The sequence below is a fragment of the Equus caballus genome, unplaced genomic scaffold (genome assembly GCF_041296265.1).
Source record: "Equus caballus isolate H_3958 breed thoroughbred unplaced genomic scaffold, TB-T2T haplotype2-0000448, whole genome shotgun sequence".
Classification (NCBI taxonomy): Eukaryota; Metazoa; Chordata; class Mammalia; order Perissodactyla; family Equidae; genus Equus; species Equus caballus.
This window is the reverse complement of record NW_027221892.1, coordinates 1,500,405-1,516,958: the sequence shown is the minus strand read 5'-3', so window position 1 is coordinate 1,516,958 and position 16,554 is coordinate 1,500,405. Positions and strand designations below refer to the sequence as shown.

The 16,554-nt window shown below is 50.4% G+C and overlaps 2 protein-coding genes across 2 annotated transcripts in view; one reads left to right on the top strand and one right to left on the bottom strand.

Annotated features, from left to right (window-relative positions):
* LOC138922075 (large ribosomal subunit protein uL15m-like) overlaps positions 1 to 16,554 on the bottom strand; it is a 414,353-nt gene that overhangs the window by 130,417 nt on the left and 267,382 nt on the right.
* LOC138922083 (ral guanine nucleotide dissociation stimulator-like) lies at positions 518 to 3,516 on the top strand. The gene is made up of 7 exons (XM_070258911.1): positions 518 to 618; positions 832 to 885; positions 1,304 to 1,378; positions 1,943 to 1,975; positions 2,341 to 2,462; positions 2,669 to 2,772; positions 3,098 to 3,516. Exons 1-7 carry the CDS (start codon positions 556 to 558, stop codon positions 3,253 to 3,255), a joined length of 609 nt encoding a protein of 202 aa, XP_070115012.1. The 5' UTR covers positions 518 to 555; the 3' UTR covers positions 3,256 to 3,516.

Sequence of the window (16,554 nt, the reverse complement as noted above, 5' to 3'; positions counted from 1 at the left end):
CCCCGCAGTGCCCTGGTCGCCCCCTCCCCTGCTAGTCAGACGTGGCATTCGGGGTCCCCATCCTGAGCGGATGAAGAAAGAATTCTGTGCAGGGGAACTCCCTGAGGGGATCCTAGGGAGCTGAGGGCTTTAGCAAGGCCTTGGCCTCGGCCTGGGATCAGAGACTCCTGGGCGTTGGGGCTGGCAGAAGCCACTTGACCAGGCCTCCTGAGACACCTCATCTCCCTCCATCCGTGGCTCGGCCCAGCTGGGGGCCCGAACACAGCCTGAGAGTCCCGAGGACAGCACTGTGGTCAGCGGCTGGGCAGAGGGTGGTGTGAAGGCAGAGGAGACAGGGGCCTGTGGCTGGGAGGGGGAGCAGCCTCTCCTCTGGGGCCCCCTGAGCAAGTCCCTGCCCCTGTGTGGGCCTTGGTCTCCTCATCTGGGAGCCAGAGGGAGATGAGCCGTGGTGCAGGCCTCACAGTGGGTGCCGAGGCTCAAGGGTGGGGAGGAATGTGGGGAGCTTGGACCTGGCTCCAGAGGCAGGCTTGAGCGGAGAGCAGTGATGACGGTCAGATGACGCTTGGGCCTCAGGAGACTGTGGGAGGCAGACAGAGTTCGTCAAACCTTCCAGACGAGGTAACAGGTTCAGGGAGGCCTGGGCGGGCCCAAGGTCACACAGGAGTGAGTGTTGGAGCTGGGATGGCTCTGGAATCAGAGCACCCTGGAGGCGGGAGCCGCAGGGGCACCAGGTGACTGGGGCCACATGTCCAGGGTCCCCGATCTGGGAGGGGTCTGGGAGGACACTTGGAGGGGAGCGTCGGCTCACTGGCCCTGTCAACACCCTGGCAGGAGGCGACCTCTATGTTGACCAGCCTGGAGACGGGCCCCACAGGTGCCCAGAAGGTAAGGGTGCCTGTGGAGGAGGGGCCCAGGAGTCGCAGGAGAGGGGACTCCCCTTCCTAGCCGGAGGTCTCTACCAGCAGAGAGGGAGCCTTTCTCCTCCAGCCCTGCTCCTGGTGCCACAGACCTGAAATGCCTGCATTGGAAGTGACCAGGAGGAGGCCTGGAACGGATGGGCGCACAACGGATTTGGGACAGGGAGGGGCGGGGACCACGTACCCTGGGTTTTGCCAGAGCCGGCTGCTGGGAGGTGCCTGGAGGAGTTTGGGGTTCCTGGAGGAGAGAAGAGGAGGAAATTGGGGGGAGGCCGCCTAGGTGGGTAGCTTGGGCTGGGCAGGAGGCTGGGGTGAGGAGTGGAGGAGAGGTCTTTGACGGCTCCTGAGAGCGGGATCTCATCACCGTCTCCACCCCGCTGGCACAGGGGCTCATCCCCTTCCTTGGCACATTCCTCAATTACCTACTGCTGCTGGACACCAACATGGAGGATTACCTGGAGGTGAGTGAGCCTGGAGGTGGAGCTGGGGATCAGGATTCGGAGATTTGGGAGGAGAGACTTGCACTGAGGCCTGAGCTCACAACCCTTGGCAGAGTCCTCTCGTGAGGGCCTCACAGCCACCCCGGGAGCTGGGTGTCATGGCCATCTTAGTGATGAGTGAATATAGGATCCAGGTGAGCCGCCAGTCCAGGCTGCCTGACTGCGGAGCTGCTGGAGGGTGTGTCTGAGCTGGACTCAGCCTCTCCCTCAGGCCCCGCCCCTGCAGGGAGTGAAGCCAGGCCCCTCCAAGGCAGGAAGCACACGAGTGGCTGAGCATCCCTTCCTGCCTGAGGCCTCAGTCTGTCTGTCTGTCAGAGAGGGCTGTCTTAGAATGTCCCTGAGCCATAGCCCCGTGGCCTCCTTGCTCTGGAGCTCAGAGTCTTGCCCGGGACCCATTCCCGTTTCTGGTAGCGCCTGCTCCCTGGTCGACCCTGCTGGTAGTGCAACCTGAGAAAGGGTGGAGACGGGGGCTAGCTATGGGCTAAGGGGGCTGTTGCTCATGGGCTTTGGCTCTCTGCCTTCCAGGGAAATGAGATCAATTTTGAGAAAAGGAGTGAGGTGAGCAGCTGTGGCCTCCCCGTGCGGAGGGTGGGGCTGTGGCAATCAGAGACTCCTCCGGGGAAGACCTTCTCTGGCCCGATGCCTTGGGCCTTGCTTTCCTTGGGAGAGTTCGGCACCCAGAGCTGGGAAAGCCGTCCCATTGGTGCGTGGGGGAAGGGGCTGGCACCAAGGACACCTTCCTGCAGGAGGAGCTATTTCAAGCCAACTGTGAGAACGAGCAAGTCCTGCACGGAATTGGAGGGAAGGAGGGTTCCCATGTGGGCCAAGACCCCAGACCAGCTCCTTGACCCTCTTCTCACCTGTCTGAGTCCCCAGCACGGTCCCCCACCCAGGCCCCGTCTGCATCATGTCCTTTCTCCCAGGAATTCAAAGTCACCGAGCAGATCTTCCTGCTCCAGGAGGCAGTCCATCTTTACCACATTGAGGCTGAGGAGCGATTTGGGGCCTGGTTCGAGGCCATGGAGCCCCTCAGCGAGGATGAGAGGTGAGGCGGGGCAGGAGTTGGTGAGGGCAAGGCGGACTCTCTCTGATGGCCAGCTCCAGGGAGCCCGTGCCCGTGGCTTCCGGGTCAGTCCCGGGGCTTGTCGCATGGTCACCCGTGGGGCCCTGGGACTCCAACTGCTGGCCCTCTCTGGGAGGGTCACCTGAGGTGTGGCTCCCGGTAGCTGAAAAGTCCCCTCTGTCCTTTAGCTACAGCCTGTCCTGCCACCTGGAGCCCCCACAGGAGAGGGCCGGCAAGATGCGCCGGTTTTTCCTGCCCAAGAAGAACCGCGCGTCTCTCAGCTCAGGGCTCGGTGAGTGTCCAGACAGGCAGGGACTGAAGCCAGGGGCTCCGGAAAGCTTCGGGCTAAGCACGGGCCTAGGGAGATGGACAGCCGGCACGGGGATCCCAGCTCCACTGCTGACCAGGCCTGTGAGGGACAATTCCCTTGACCTTTGTGGGACTCAGCTTCCTCTTCTGTGAAATGGGTGAAGCGAAATGCCAGCTCCCATGTCAGGGACAATGGGGTAGTGTTGACTGAACACTCAGGACAAGGTTTGGAGCAGAATGCAGTGGGGCTGAGGTGTTGGGCTGGGATACTGGTGTGACCCCCCCAATCATCAGTGTCTTCTCTTCAGTCACCAGACCCCTGACGCAGAACCCAGCAACAGTGGCAGATCCCGGTCCTTCCAACAGCTCGAGTGCAGCCTGCTCTTCAGCGGCGGGGACGCGGCTGGGAAACACGCGGGGCCCCAGGCCGGCTCCTCCCATGCTGATGGGGAGAAGAACATTCTAAGCCTTTTCCTGGGAGCCCTGGAGCCCAAGAGGGAGGGGACGACCCCACCCCACAGGCCTGGCAGCTCCACCCCAGCGCCTGTTTACCACTTGGGAAGGGGCCGTATTTCTTTCGTGTTAGTAGTTAGTGCTAGTTTTGAATTTGATGTTAAAATCCTGTTTCTGTTCCAGCCTGCGAGTCACGGTCTGGTTCTTTCCCCTCCTGTGCTCGTGTCAAGGAGACACAGACTCTCGCGTTCCTCCTGGAATGAAGAAATCTTGCAGGGTCTCGGCTTATTGTATGTGAGAGAAGGGAGAAGGGCCAGGCCCCTCCCTGGATACTGAGGGACACCTCCGCGCCCCCCCTTACTCAGAGGACGGCTTCATTTCAGTGTGGTTCACGTGGGCCAGGAGCAGAGACAGCACCCAGAGCTCCTGGCATTTAGAGGGTGGAGGTACTTTCACAGGCAGAGCAACAACCACTGGAATGCGGGTGTCTTTAAAATGGCACGGGCCAGCACCACGACCTGCCCCAGGACAGTGGCTGCTTTTCCACCCCTTTGGAGGAGAGGCCACGTTTTCGGCTTCTCTTGTGGAGGTTCCTCTTCACCAGATGTTAGGAACTTGTCGTTTTCTAATGAGGCTCTGGACAGCAGCAGCTCTAAGTGCAGAGAACGATGTAAAAGCTCAAAACGTGCATGTGGAGGGTCAAGGCCGGAGAAGGTCATGTGCAGATGGACTAAGGGCAGGCAGGACCCTCCCTCCCCCGGCCCCTCTGGGGGCTCCATGTTCACCCTTCACCTGGATTGGAATCCTCTGGGATCCTGGTCCACGGCTCTGAATTCCTTTCCCTGCAAGTTTGGTATCCAGGGGGACAGATCTGTGATGCAGCTTTGAAGGCTACATCTGGGCATCCTTCCCGACGCATCACTGCTCCTTGTCCACCAGGATTTCCTGCCTCCGTGCACTTCCTTCTGCAATTCTTGGAAGGGCAGAAATTCCCTCGAATGCCTCGGCCTCTCTGTCCCGTACCTCGTGGCCACTCCTCCCTGGCAGGGTCTGACGGATCACGGGTGGAGTCTGCTTTGCAAACATTAGATACCCTAATCCTGGCCAAAGAATGACCTATACTCTCCCTCGCTGCCCAGGGTGACATCTGGGCCCCTGTGGTTCTGAGGTGTGTGGTCTCAGGCAATCACCTGTTCACACACTCAGGCATGTTGTTTCTGACTCATCCTAACGGGGCAGGAGGACCTGAGCCTATAAACCATGCAGCCCCTCGGAGGGCTGTGTTCTCTTGCCCAGCCTTATGCTCCGTTTATGGTGTGGGTGTGAACCTTTCCCGTTGGAAGCTTTCAGAGATGAGTCGTGAGAGGAGGGTGGTTGAGGGGTCCAGCAGGGAACGCAAGCAAACGGATGACGGGTAAACACAGCCTGACAAAATTAAAACACTTAAATGGTTCCAGTCTGGTGGTGAGCAGACACTGCTCCGAGCTCACTCCAAGAACCCACCCGGTGACCAGGAGCTAGAGGGTTACCACCTGGCATTTTGAACGCCCCCCCCCCCCACCCCACCCCGGGAAAGACCCTGTAAGACTAGGACCACAGGAAGTGCTTGGCCCTTCTGAGTTCTCCCCTCCTTTCTGATGGCTGCAAGTGTCACCCAGACACACAGCAGCGTGAACCCTGCCAGGGAGGCCTCCTCAGTACGGCCAGCAGCTGAGGAGAAATGCTGGTTCCCAGCAGCCCAGGCCCTTCTTGGTATGGCACAGCCATCCAGGAAGGTGACTTTCTAAATGGAAGCCGGAGCCGGCTGTACCTTCCCGCCACAGAGAAAGAGAAGTGCCAAGTCCCAAGGCTAGTCCAGGCCCAGGAGGAAGACACCGTGTCCAAGGGGTTTCCCTCACAGGGCCGTGAGGCTCCTGAGAGCCGACCCTTTGGTTGCAGCGCTTTGTTTGTCATGAGCCTACCAGACGGCAGAGGACAATAACTCGCTGCCTCTTTGGGCTTCCAATGGCCAAAAATGAACTGATCGCCAGCAAAAAGAGGCCCACATGTGCAGCACCTGTATCTCATCAGTCTTTATGTTACTTTGATATAAATTTTAGAGAGAGAGCTATATATATATGTTCACTCACACACAAATATATCATGCACTCTAACTTATTCCAAACAGAATCAAGAAATAATACTCATACTCCTCAAATGCACGGTTTTGCAGCTGGTTCCCTCTCGGTAGCTGGTATTTATAAGCACCTTCTTCCAGGACCCATTTCATCTTCCCTTCGCCCTCCACAAACCCCGCGGCTGGTCATGGTGCTCTGCCTGGTTAGGGGACCATAACCTGCCTTCCTGAAGGGTCTGGGTCATGGCAGTCCTACCTGGATTGGATTCTGCTCATTCCCTGGGGACTTCAAGCCCAGGACGTGCTAGCCCACAAAACGCGGTCAGGAATCTCCTGAAGTCCACACGTGGGCTTCCTCCTCTCCAGGCTGAGGAGCAGAGGGAAGCCCGAGTCCCAGAGGAACACGAGGGCTCCAGACAGTGTCTGCTTTGCATGTCAAGATGGAGAAAACTCAGGGGAAACTCTGAGGGTGAAGCAAGGCAGTCCGTTGTCATCATTCTCTGCACTGAATCCACCCAGACGGTTCCAGCAGAGGCTCCACAACAAGCAGCCCCAAGCACCCAGGCGGGAGGCCGGCTGCGCTGTCCTGCCTGGGCTTGCCCAGTACATGCATGGTCTACATATTTTGCAAATGACCACAGCTGAAGATGCCCAAGGGCTAAGATTCACCCTGAGCTAACATCCATTGCCAATCTTCCTCGGTTTTTTTTTTTTTTTTCGCTTGAGGAAGACTAGCCTTGGGCTAAGATCTGTGCCCATCTTCCTCTATTTAACACGTGGGATGTCTGCCACAGCATGGCCCGATAAGCGGTGTGAATGTCCACAACCGTGACCCGAACGTGCCAATGCCGGGCCTCCAAAGTGGAGTGGGCCAGTTTAAGCCCTGCGCCACCCTAGGTTATTTTAACACATCACTCTCAGAAACTGATAAATCTGTCACGTGAAGGTAAGCAATTCTAAAGAGGATTTCCATAATACTGCAAGCTCCATCCCTCCAATAGACAATCAAGTCCTAACAAGCAGCGGTTTATTGTCACGTTGCTGATGCCGGAAAAGGTCTCTGTTGACAGCACGATCCCTCAAAGGCCTTGTCCATTTCTGTGAATCCAATTTCCAGCACATAGAGATCTAAAGATTGAGGCAAATGTGGTCTTTCCTCCTTGCAACTCTGAATTAACATGCAATAAAGAGCAGAAAAATGGAGACCTGGAAGCAGACCTCTTATTTGAGAACAGAGATATACCAGCGCTTTTGAAATGATCTTTGGAGTCTACCGGAGTATTGCACAGAAGGAATGATCCATTCCGACTAGGTAGGTTTTACTGTGTCGCTGTGAGGGCGACAACGGAATCATCCCGCGAATCGGTAACTCTCTGTGACTTTCAAGCGCAGATAAATAATATACTTCGGAAAGGAAAATGCGAGAGCACCGTGAAACGGAAAGCCCTCCTTGCTCTACTCAGCTGAAATCCAGTCTCTCCTCCACAAGAAATCCCTGTCTATGCTTCCTACGTCCCACAGAGGAGTTTAATAAAAGAAAAGGATTGGTATGTCTTGAAGTTGCAAGAGCTCAAGCAAGAAAACGTGGGACCCTTCAAGGAGACGTCAGTGAAGTGCCGGGCTCCATCTCAGGGGCACCAGCGTCTCCTCTCTTTCCTGGTGCTGTCAGCACATCCTTCTTGGGCGCTCACTTTCTCTGCCTGGCTGCTGAGCCTGTCCACAATCGCTCTCTCCCGCCCTCTTCCCCGTCCCCTCCTGTTTGCTCAGATCTTCCACAGTCACCAGCAATTGTTGGCCGTGGAGCTATGGGATGCCCAGACCAGTTCCCAGAATCATCTCTGCCAAATCTGAGGAAGGGCAGGGGTGTGTATGGGACTGGACGGGGCACCCCATGCGAGCGCACCCCGCAGGAATTCACCTCTGCTGCAAGGTGCAATTTTGCAAGGCTACGGCAAGTTCCAAAGGGCTTGCCACTTCTCTCCTGCCAGCAGACCTGTTGGGGCTGGTGCCACGTGCTCTCCCAGTGACCCCTCACTGCTGGGTGGGATGGCATTCTAGTAACTGGCCTTCTGAATATGTAACTGCGCATCCTCAAAGAGATGGGAATTCTTAATCCGGGCTTTGGTTTGGGTTGATTCCCACGATCACGCAGCTTCCTCTGCGAAGACTTGACCATCATCACTTCTTTTCCTCTCGTCCTGTAAAAGTAATCATGAAACTGGACCCAAATGAGAAATGAAGCATGGCTTCTTAGGACAATTATCTCAGTTTCCCTGTACTTCCACCCTTCCTCTCTCCCTCTGGAGCTCTTCTGACCTGTGTCCCAGGACATCGTCAAGCAGATTTGGGTCAAGGACAGAAAGCTCAAGGTCAAAACTCAGGACTGCTCCAGATCAGTTTTCCTCCCCCGTCTCGTAACACCCCCTCCTTGTTTCAGTGTGATTTTATTCTCTTTTATTGCTCTTGCCATTCTCATCTGTGCAAGTCCTGGCACTCTCTCTGAGGACACGTGATCCCCCAGCTTACTATAGATCCCAATTCCCATCCTTTCTGTGTTTTCTGACTATTCCTTTGGTTAACCCATTGGCCAGTTGTTGCTCTTAGCCTCTTTAGGGTCTAAATCAATTGTGACATTATCAACTACCCCACTCCTAGCGACTCACTCCCAGGTCCTGACATTTACATAACCCAAACGATCATGTTCACAACTAAATAAGTTAGAGTCCAGCCCCATGGCTGAGTGGTTAAAGTTGCGTGTGTTCTGCTTCAGGGGCCTGAGGTTTGCGGGTTCAGATCCCAGGTGCAGACCTACTCCACTCATCGGCCACGCTGTGGAGGCATCCCACGGACAAAGGAGAGGAAGACTGGCACAGATGTTAGCTCAGGGTAATCTTCCTCCTAAATAAAGAAATAAACCCTTCAGAAAATGTATTCATCCACCACAAATTCCTGATTTCCAATATGTCTTCAAACATTCGTACAGAAGATACCTGTTCCTTCAGATCGGAAGTGATGCCAGATCACCATGTCCTCACTTTAATTTCCTCGTGGACCTGTCAGTCCTACATTCCACGGACTGTGATCTCAATAATTTCCTTGAAATAATCAAAAATTCCTTACCACTCGTCTTATTTGTGTTGTAAAACCCGGGAGATCCTGATTATCTGCTTTGCCATTCTACTGCTAGTCTTATGATAACTGCTGAAGAAAAAGCACACAACACGATATTTTGTCATCACCATAAAGACAAAATCATCTGCATCAACTGGGAAGCATCCATAATGCCTGGACATTTTTTTTCTTTTTTCATCTCTCGGGTCAATAGCAAAAACACCAAGGCACTCAGTTAACAAATGGGCAAAGGAGTAGAATAGCCATTTTTCCAAAGAAGACACACAAATGGCCAACAGCCACATGAAAAGGTGCTCAGCATCACTAATCTTTAGGGAAATGCAAATCAAAACCACAAGGAGATATCACTTGACACCGGTTAGGGCGGCTATTATCAAAAAAAGTAGAGGTGACAAATGTTGGTGAGGTTGTGGAGGAAAAGGAAGCCTTGCAACTGTTGATGGGAATGTAAACTAATACTGTAATGATGGAAAATAGTCTGGAGGTTCCTCTAAAAATTAAACCTAGCGTATAATGTAGCAATCTCACGGTATTGTGTTTTGTACTTCAAATTTCTAACAGAGTATATATTCTGTTAAGTGTTCTTAAAGCAAAATAATGATAATAGTAAAGGGGGTGGGAGAAAACTTTGGTAGATGATGGATATGTTTATGGCCTCGATGGTGGTGATGGTCTCATGGGTGGACACTTATGTTCAAATTCATCAAGTTGCATACGGAAAAGTATGACATCATTACCGATTCTTCTGCACCTTAAAACACAACATGTCCTCATCCAGAAAATGAATATTGACTACGTCTGGGGACAGACGTTAGTTAGACTTATCGTGGTGATTATTTCACGATACATGCAAATCATTATATTGTACAAATGAAACTAATATAAAGTATATGTCAATTATACCTCAATTAACAAGCGCACACATCATACAAGACTATTTGAACACTGTAAACGAGTTCAGTGAATCCCTGAAACTATCCCATCCCCAAATGTCACAGGAAGCAAGGAGGATGAAGTAAGATGGAAAGTTGTTGTGCAAAGCTGCATGCAAATTAAAATCCTTTAAGTTGCGTTCAGCTGCTGTCACTGCAAACCAAGACAAGCATGGACAGTCCTTGGTGAGTCAGCTTCCGGTCAGCTCTTCCCCAAGGCCCGGCAGTCATGCGCCCCTCCCCTAGTGGGTCACTCTGCTCTGTCCTCCAAAGTGGCCAGCAGGAAACCCTGGTAAGATTCTGGAGGACAGCCGCTTTCTATCCTAGATACTCACGTTTTAACAGACACTCGAGATGAAATGTCAAGACTTAAAAGCATAAGTGTCTATTTGTGTAGTGTAGGGTATAAGGGAAACCATAGGAGGTCTTTTCAGCATCTCTCAACTCATAATGCAAACATAGCCCTGTCTTCAGAAGGACCGTCCTTGGTCTTTGGTGCAGAGTAGGGCATGTCGCAGGTGGCACGAAGGACAGGTTGTAGCAGCACTATCCTCACTCCAACAGAACTATCTCACTGGACATGACCCCGTGGGTCTCCAAAATAAGTTACTGAACATAAAGAAAAAAACCTTTCTTGAGAGGGGCAATTTTACCGATCAAGGGAAAACTTCTGAATTTTCGCATCTTATAACAAATAAATGATATGTCCTATTCTATCCTAATGAGGTAGCATGGGTACTTCCATAATAAATACTTTTCATTTTCAGTTCAAACATGCTCAGCTGCTTTCAAAAACCAAAAAACCAAAACAGAAACCCAGGCATGTAAAATTAAGTGTTTTAACTTGATAAAGTACTAACACAGCAGTGGCTTCTAAGGGAAGAGCTTTCAAACGAAATGATCATTTTTGGTAATGACCGTAGAAGATGGTGCTATCGCTGTGAAAGGATGGAACCAATCCAGAACGAGCCAGCTTTTGATTAAGGACAACGGAATTGAATCAGATGCCAGAAATACTCACTTGGAAATCAAAGTCCCATCATCATCCCTGGAAGCATTTCTGGAACTTTCCCTTTGGACACAAATTTTTGTCTTCCAAAGGAGCAGACATAATACAGAGCAAATAGCAGACAGAGGAAGATGAGTCCCAGTTTGCCAGGCACCAAAAGGGAATTAGTGGCCCTGAGTCACATCTCTAGGAGCCCCACTGGGTGAGGGCTTTCACCAGGACCACACATGTCCACTCAGCAAGGGGAGTCCTCAGGGATGTTCACCTTACTCCCCAGCCCATCGAAACTGAAACAAGACAACCCAGAGAGAGAGAGAGCACATGTTAAATTCAATGAGTTGGGGGGCCAGCCCCACGGCCACGTGGTGGAGTTCCCGTGCCCCGCTTCAGCAGCCCAGGGTTCGGATCCTGGACAGGGACATGGCACGGCTCATCAGGCCATGCTGAGAGGGCATCCCACATGGCACAACCAGAAGGTCCTACAACTAGGATACACAACTATGAACTGGGGAGGGGAGGTTGGGGAGAAGAAGAAGGGGAAGAAGAAGAAAAAGATTGGCAACAGATGTTGGTTCAGGCGCCAATCTGGAAAAGAAACAAAAAAAATCAAATGAATTGCTCACGTAGGGCACGCAAAGCGTCTAACTGTGAGGTGAAACAATGGAAAAACAAACTTACTGGCCTCCTGGCAGGAACCTTGTTCTTTAATGAGCACAGGCCTCGTGCTTCACTGTCTCATCCCCTGGGATGATGCTGTTTGGTGCGACAGAGGATGAACTTTCCCTGCAGAGGTCAACATGCATTTGTTTTTATAAAATCAGGATTCTGCTCTATACTTTCATATCTCGGTTGTCAAATATCCACTGTGATTATAATCATTTTACTATTATTTGAGACAATTTCAAAGGTTACACAATATGCAATCAAAAGAATGTCCTAATTTGTTCCACAGTGGCCTGAAGGGAAAGTCACCAGACAACAGGCGGGGAGGGAAGGCTTACTTCAGCAGCAGTTTGAACAAAGGGATCTCGGAGGACCTGACGTTTTGAACTGAAACGGAGTATAGAGTAGGAATACGTGTGTGGATCCTGGGGCGGAGATGAAGGGTGACTGCTCAGTGTGCTGGCAGCAGCAGTGCTTGTTCTGTCAGGTGGTTCTGAGAGTTTGCGTTAAACATCACTCCCTGGATGTCAACTGTAGTCATCAGACGAGATCGGAGACCGAGAGGTGAAGGGGTGTCTAGTTGGCGAGGGGGAGTTAACAGCTTCCGTTGGAAATATGTTTGCTTAAGGTGCCTATAACATACACCTGGAGCATTATAGCTCAGAAATAAGATCTGGACGTGGTTTTTAGACATCGCCATCATAGAGATAACAGTGGAAGGCATTGAAGCAATAGAAGAAATGCACAAGAGTACTGAGACAACGTAGGGTCAATGGAGAGAATAGGGCTCACATTGAGTCCTGAGCTTTCGCAATAGTGCTGTGTGAGAAGGACCCTGTGAAGGACACCAGGGAGTGTGAGCTGGTTCACAGGCAGTCAGGAGCCTGAGATGTCGAGAAACGGAGGACAGGGAATCATTCCAAAAGAAAATCGTGGCCCGGTTCTGCGTTTGTTCCAAGTAATAGAAAGATGCAGAAACACTCTTTGGATTTAATTATGGGGAGATAGCTGTGATATTATCAAGATTGATTAATACACAGACCATTGTCTGAAGTGTGGGGGAGTGAGGAGCTGGTAATTCCATGAACACTGATCTTTCAGCTTCATTGTGAAGGGGAAGGAAGACGTGGGGCGAGAACTAGAGAGAAATGGGTTCAGGAGAGGCTGTTGTTTCAACAATGAAGAGATTGAATGAGTGAAAGGAATTCGATGGGGGAGGGGAGGGGAGATTGCTAGCAGAGAACATGACGTTTGGAATCAATAATAAAACTTCTCTAGAGAGGAGGAAGAAGGGAGACAATTAGGCTAAACCAAGGATCAAGATGTATCTTCAATGGAATCAGGAGAGGAGTCATTGATGGTTAAGAATGGTGGGATATTTGTAGACTTTGCGGCAGTGAGCTCAAGTATTTCTTGTAATGATCTAACTCATCAACATAGCAGGAGATGACCCCCTTGGTGGAAAGTGAGGGGAAAGGCAAGAAGTTTTTAGATTGGAAAGGCTCGGTGAAGGTCTGAACTGTTTCTGAAGCCCGGAAGGACGCACCAACTATCACGGCGCCGTAGGATGTAAAGGGAAGGAAAAGGAGGACATGTCGCTTCTCTCCTGTCAGGATGCGTGTCTGCTGGCACAGCCTGAGCCAGCAGCTGGGATGGCTGCTTTGTGTCCTGAGAAAACAGGGTCCGAGGTGGAAACCTACACCGAGGACCGGGCCGGGCAGTTCTACGGGAGATGTGCAGTGACATGTGGAGAGCCCGCGCTGCTCAAATCACAGCCTAATGTGCTAATGACATCTGAATCCCCCAATACACAAACACGCACTGTGGTAATGTCTGGTAACACCAGCTAAATTGACAGGAAAAATGTCACAGCTCAGTGTCATAAGATGGACACTGAGCATCCTGGCTGCTAGAGTATTTCGGGTCTTCGTTGTTGTCAATCTGGATGTTTCAGACATGCATCTCTCTTCTCACCACTGAGACTGTGCCTGTCGCCTCCTACTCAACCTCTGAGGCCCCACTGCGATGCCGTCGTCTTCCCTGACGCTTCCTCCTTGGCTGGTTCACCGTGTGCTCTCTGTGCTCCTGACGGTTTGCCCCTCTTTAGAGCTCTTTGCACGTGGACCCAGAGTTATTTCTTTACCCTGCATCTTTCTGGCTGGTTTGTGAGCAGGGTCTGTCTCTTATTCATCTTTGCAGCTCTGTTCTTCCACACAAGAATGCCAGCAGAAGTTGAGGGACATACCATAAAGGGAAGACTTAGTGATTGTATTATTGGCGGTACTTTGATGTTTTGTTTTGATTTTGGTGAGGGTGCTAGAGGGTGGACTGCCAATCAGTGACAGTCCCAATCGCTCAGTGCTCAGCTTATTATTTTGACTTGAATTTTACTAATGAGTTTGTGTCATTTACTCAGTATACAACATGCTTGATTGGGCTAAATGAGGAGAATTCCATAACTCAGGACCTGCAGGGAGGCTGATGCATGCACAGCAATCTGCAGTACTGTCCCCAAAGTGGGATTACACAAGTCTGGGCAAAGTCCTCGGAGGACCAGGAGAGGGGGCCCAAGGAGGATGTGGTTGAAAACCAGAACAGTGATGACATCGCTTCACATTTTGCTCCCTTGACACCCTCAGACCTCAGGGCTTTGCTGTCTATGATCATTCTCAGAGTGCTGGGAAGCCCGGTATGTATCGCACTACTGCCGTCCCCACTACTGTAGATTTTGGTAGAGTGTTTACCTTGGCTTTAATTGCGTCTCTACAGAGCCAGCCACCTGGTGGTCTGCTCATGTCGGGTCACACTTGATATTTAGCCTTTTGTGGTCAGAGACAGCGCTGTCCTGTGTATTCATTCCTCTGGGGCCTAGAACACAGCAGGTGTCCAATCACTAGGTGGAAGGCATCCATCCTCATAGAGCCTTCAACTCTGTGCTTTGTAATTATCGACTTTAACAGAAAGATTTGAAAGTACAGTGCTTCGCAGTAATTTTCTGATATTGTCAAGAAAGACTGTCCCATCAAGAATATGAAGCGTATCTTTATGAAGTGTCTTTACTTGAATGGGGATTAAGTTGGCTGCCCTGGAGACATTTTCCTGTCATTTCTGTTCGTCTACTTGCTAGTTGCATTGTATCTTTGATAAGTACTTTCTCAAGATATTGAGCAGTGTTTGCTAAATCTTGACTTCTGTTTCTTTTATAGATAGTCACTGATGATTTTCTCCCATTCCTATCGGTCCAAAACTCTTTCATAAAGAACAGATTTGAGTATCTTCTTATTCACTGTGGAGGCTTTTGTGGTCATGATGTATATCTCATAGACTAGACCTCAGGGATATGATGCTTTTGATTAAAGATGAGTATTTATTATATTATTATGGTGTATGTAGGAGGAGAAAAATTGAGAAGGAGTGATGGTTTTCAGTTTCTCAGGTATGTGTGTATATATATATATATAAACATATATATTGAAAATTTTGGGGGCCGGCCCAGTGGCGCAGTGGTTAAGTTTGCACGTTCTGCTTCTCGGCAGCCTGGGGTTTGCTGGTTTGGATCCCAGGTGCGGACATGGTACCGCTTGGCAAAAGCCATGCTGTGGTAGGCATCCCACGTATAAAGTAGAGGACGATAGGCACGGATGTTAGCTCAGAGCCAGTCTTCCTCAGCAAAAAGAGGAGGATTGGCAGTAGTTAGCTCAGGGCTAATCTTCCTCAAAAAAAAAAAAGTTTCTTAATAATGAACGTGTTACTTTTTAACTCAGGATAAGATAAAATTTAAAAAAAAGAAGCTTGTTTATGATATAAAGGTGGAGTTGAGAACTGGGATATAATGCAGGTAAGTCATACCCAATGGAATTTACTGCAGAGCCGTGTGTTTTCATCCCTCCATTGACAAGGTGGACATTCACGCGGGTCCAAGTCAGGCTGAGTTTGCCTGGTGACCAGCTCTTTCTTCTGACCATCACCTCTGGGATGTGAGTTGCTGTCAGTGGCCCTGCTGTGGGGACCAGGGCCGGTCACAAGGTCTGCTGCAAGCCCAGGAGAGTCCCCAGTGATCCTGCTCCAGGGCCAGAACATCAGCATACCGGTGACTCCGTGTGGCTTTGTTTCCTGGGTGTATCTTGTAGGTAGCCTTGTAGACTCATCGGGTCATATTCTGATCCCTGGAATCTATGACCACGTGGCTCCTCTTACTGAAGAGGAAAAAACAAATGTACGAAGCCATTGACCTGGACCTAGAAGAATACCGGAATAGCAGCCAGGTTAAGAAATTTCTGTTTGACACCAAGGTATGATCACAAGTTGATGGATAATCTGAACAAAGAATGATGGTAACAAATATTTTCCCAAGGCTTAATTTACTGTGTCCTGTTTATCTGCACATCTTAGAACTGAAAGCAGATGTTAATTCCAAGGGGGACTTTCACTTTCAAGGCCACTTCCCTGTGGTCTAGATCAAGCAGACCTTTATCTGGGGTCCCACTGGCACCGGACTCAGGCACCTAACCGTGGAGCAATTGCTCATTTCACAGATGCGTTTTTCCAAATCAGTTTTCTGGACTCAATCCCAAGCCGGCCTGCAGCCGGTGAGCTGGGCTCCCTAACTGTTTAAAGATTGAGGATAGTCTGAGGTTATTCCAGCTCCATGACCCTAATTGTTCATTTTTCTAGACAAAACCAAGAGACTTAGGGGCTAATCTGTAGACTGCCACGTCACTGCTGCCTTGGTGTAATAAGTAGACCCAAAGCCGAAAGCGTTACTGGCAAATTTAGATTTTTTCCTTTTCCCTTCTCCTCCTCCTCCTCCTCCTTTCTAAAACGCTTGCCTGCTAGGGTGTTTGCTAGCTATGGCTGGTTCCTGGGGGAACAGCCAAGAGAGGGAGAAGCATGCAGAAGAGAGCGATAGAGTTTCTTATCATGAAGTGTAGCTCTTCCTCAGACTAGCTCTACAGCGGCCATAGCAAGATTGAAAACTGGCTCAAACATCTGCAGAGTTCTTTGAAGCCTTCTGAAAAATAAAATACATTTAGCACACAAATTATCATCGCAATGACTGGGATAGAAATTTATAAATGAACCCAAGTTTCTGAAAGGGCCCCTTTGCCATCTAGTAACTGCAAACTTCAGCGACGAGGGGCCCTCGCCAATGGGAGTGGCTTGGGCAGGCGAAGGCAGCAGAGATCTCGTGTCCTGAGGGGAAAGTCCACTTGTACTGTTTGTCCAGACATATCTAAGTGAGGCGATAATTAGCTTGCCATTAACCGTGTCACAGATGTACAGAAATTGGTGATGCAAGCAATACAATTCAACTGAGTTTTAATTAAACATTCTTTCATATAATAAAATACTTTTATTTCAATTTAGGAGGAAATTCTAATGCACCTATGGAGGTACCCATCTCTTTCTATTCACGGGATTGAGGGCGCCTTTGAGGAGCCTGGAGCTAAAACAGTCATA

Excerpts from the sequence above, each read along its gene's own strand:
- LOC138922083 (XM_070258911.1), top strand. The coding sequence starts at position 556 with ATGACGCTTGGGCCTCAGGAGACTGTGGGAGGCAGACAGAGTTCGTCA. Across the intron at positions 619-831 it reads CGTCAAACCTTCCAGACGAG|GAGGCGACCTCTATGTTGAC; the intron begins GTAACAGGTTCA and ends ACACCCTGGCAG. Across the intron at positions 2,463-2,668 it reads CCCCTCAGCGAGGATGAGAG|CTACAGCCTGTCCTGCCACC; the intron begins GTGAGGCGGGGC and ends TCTGTCCTTTAG.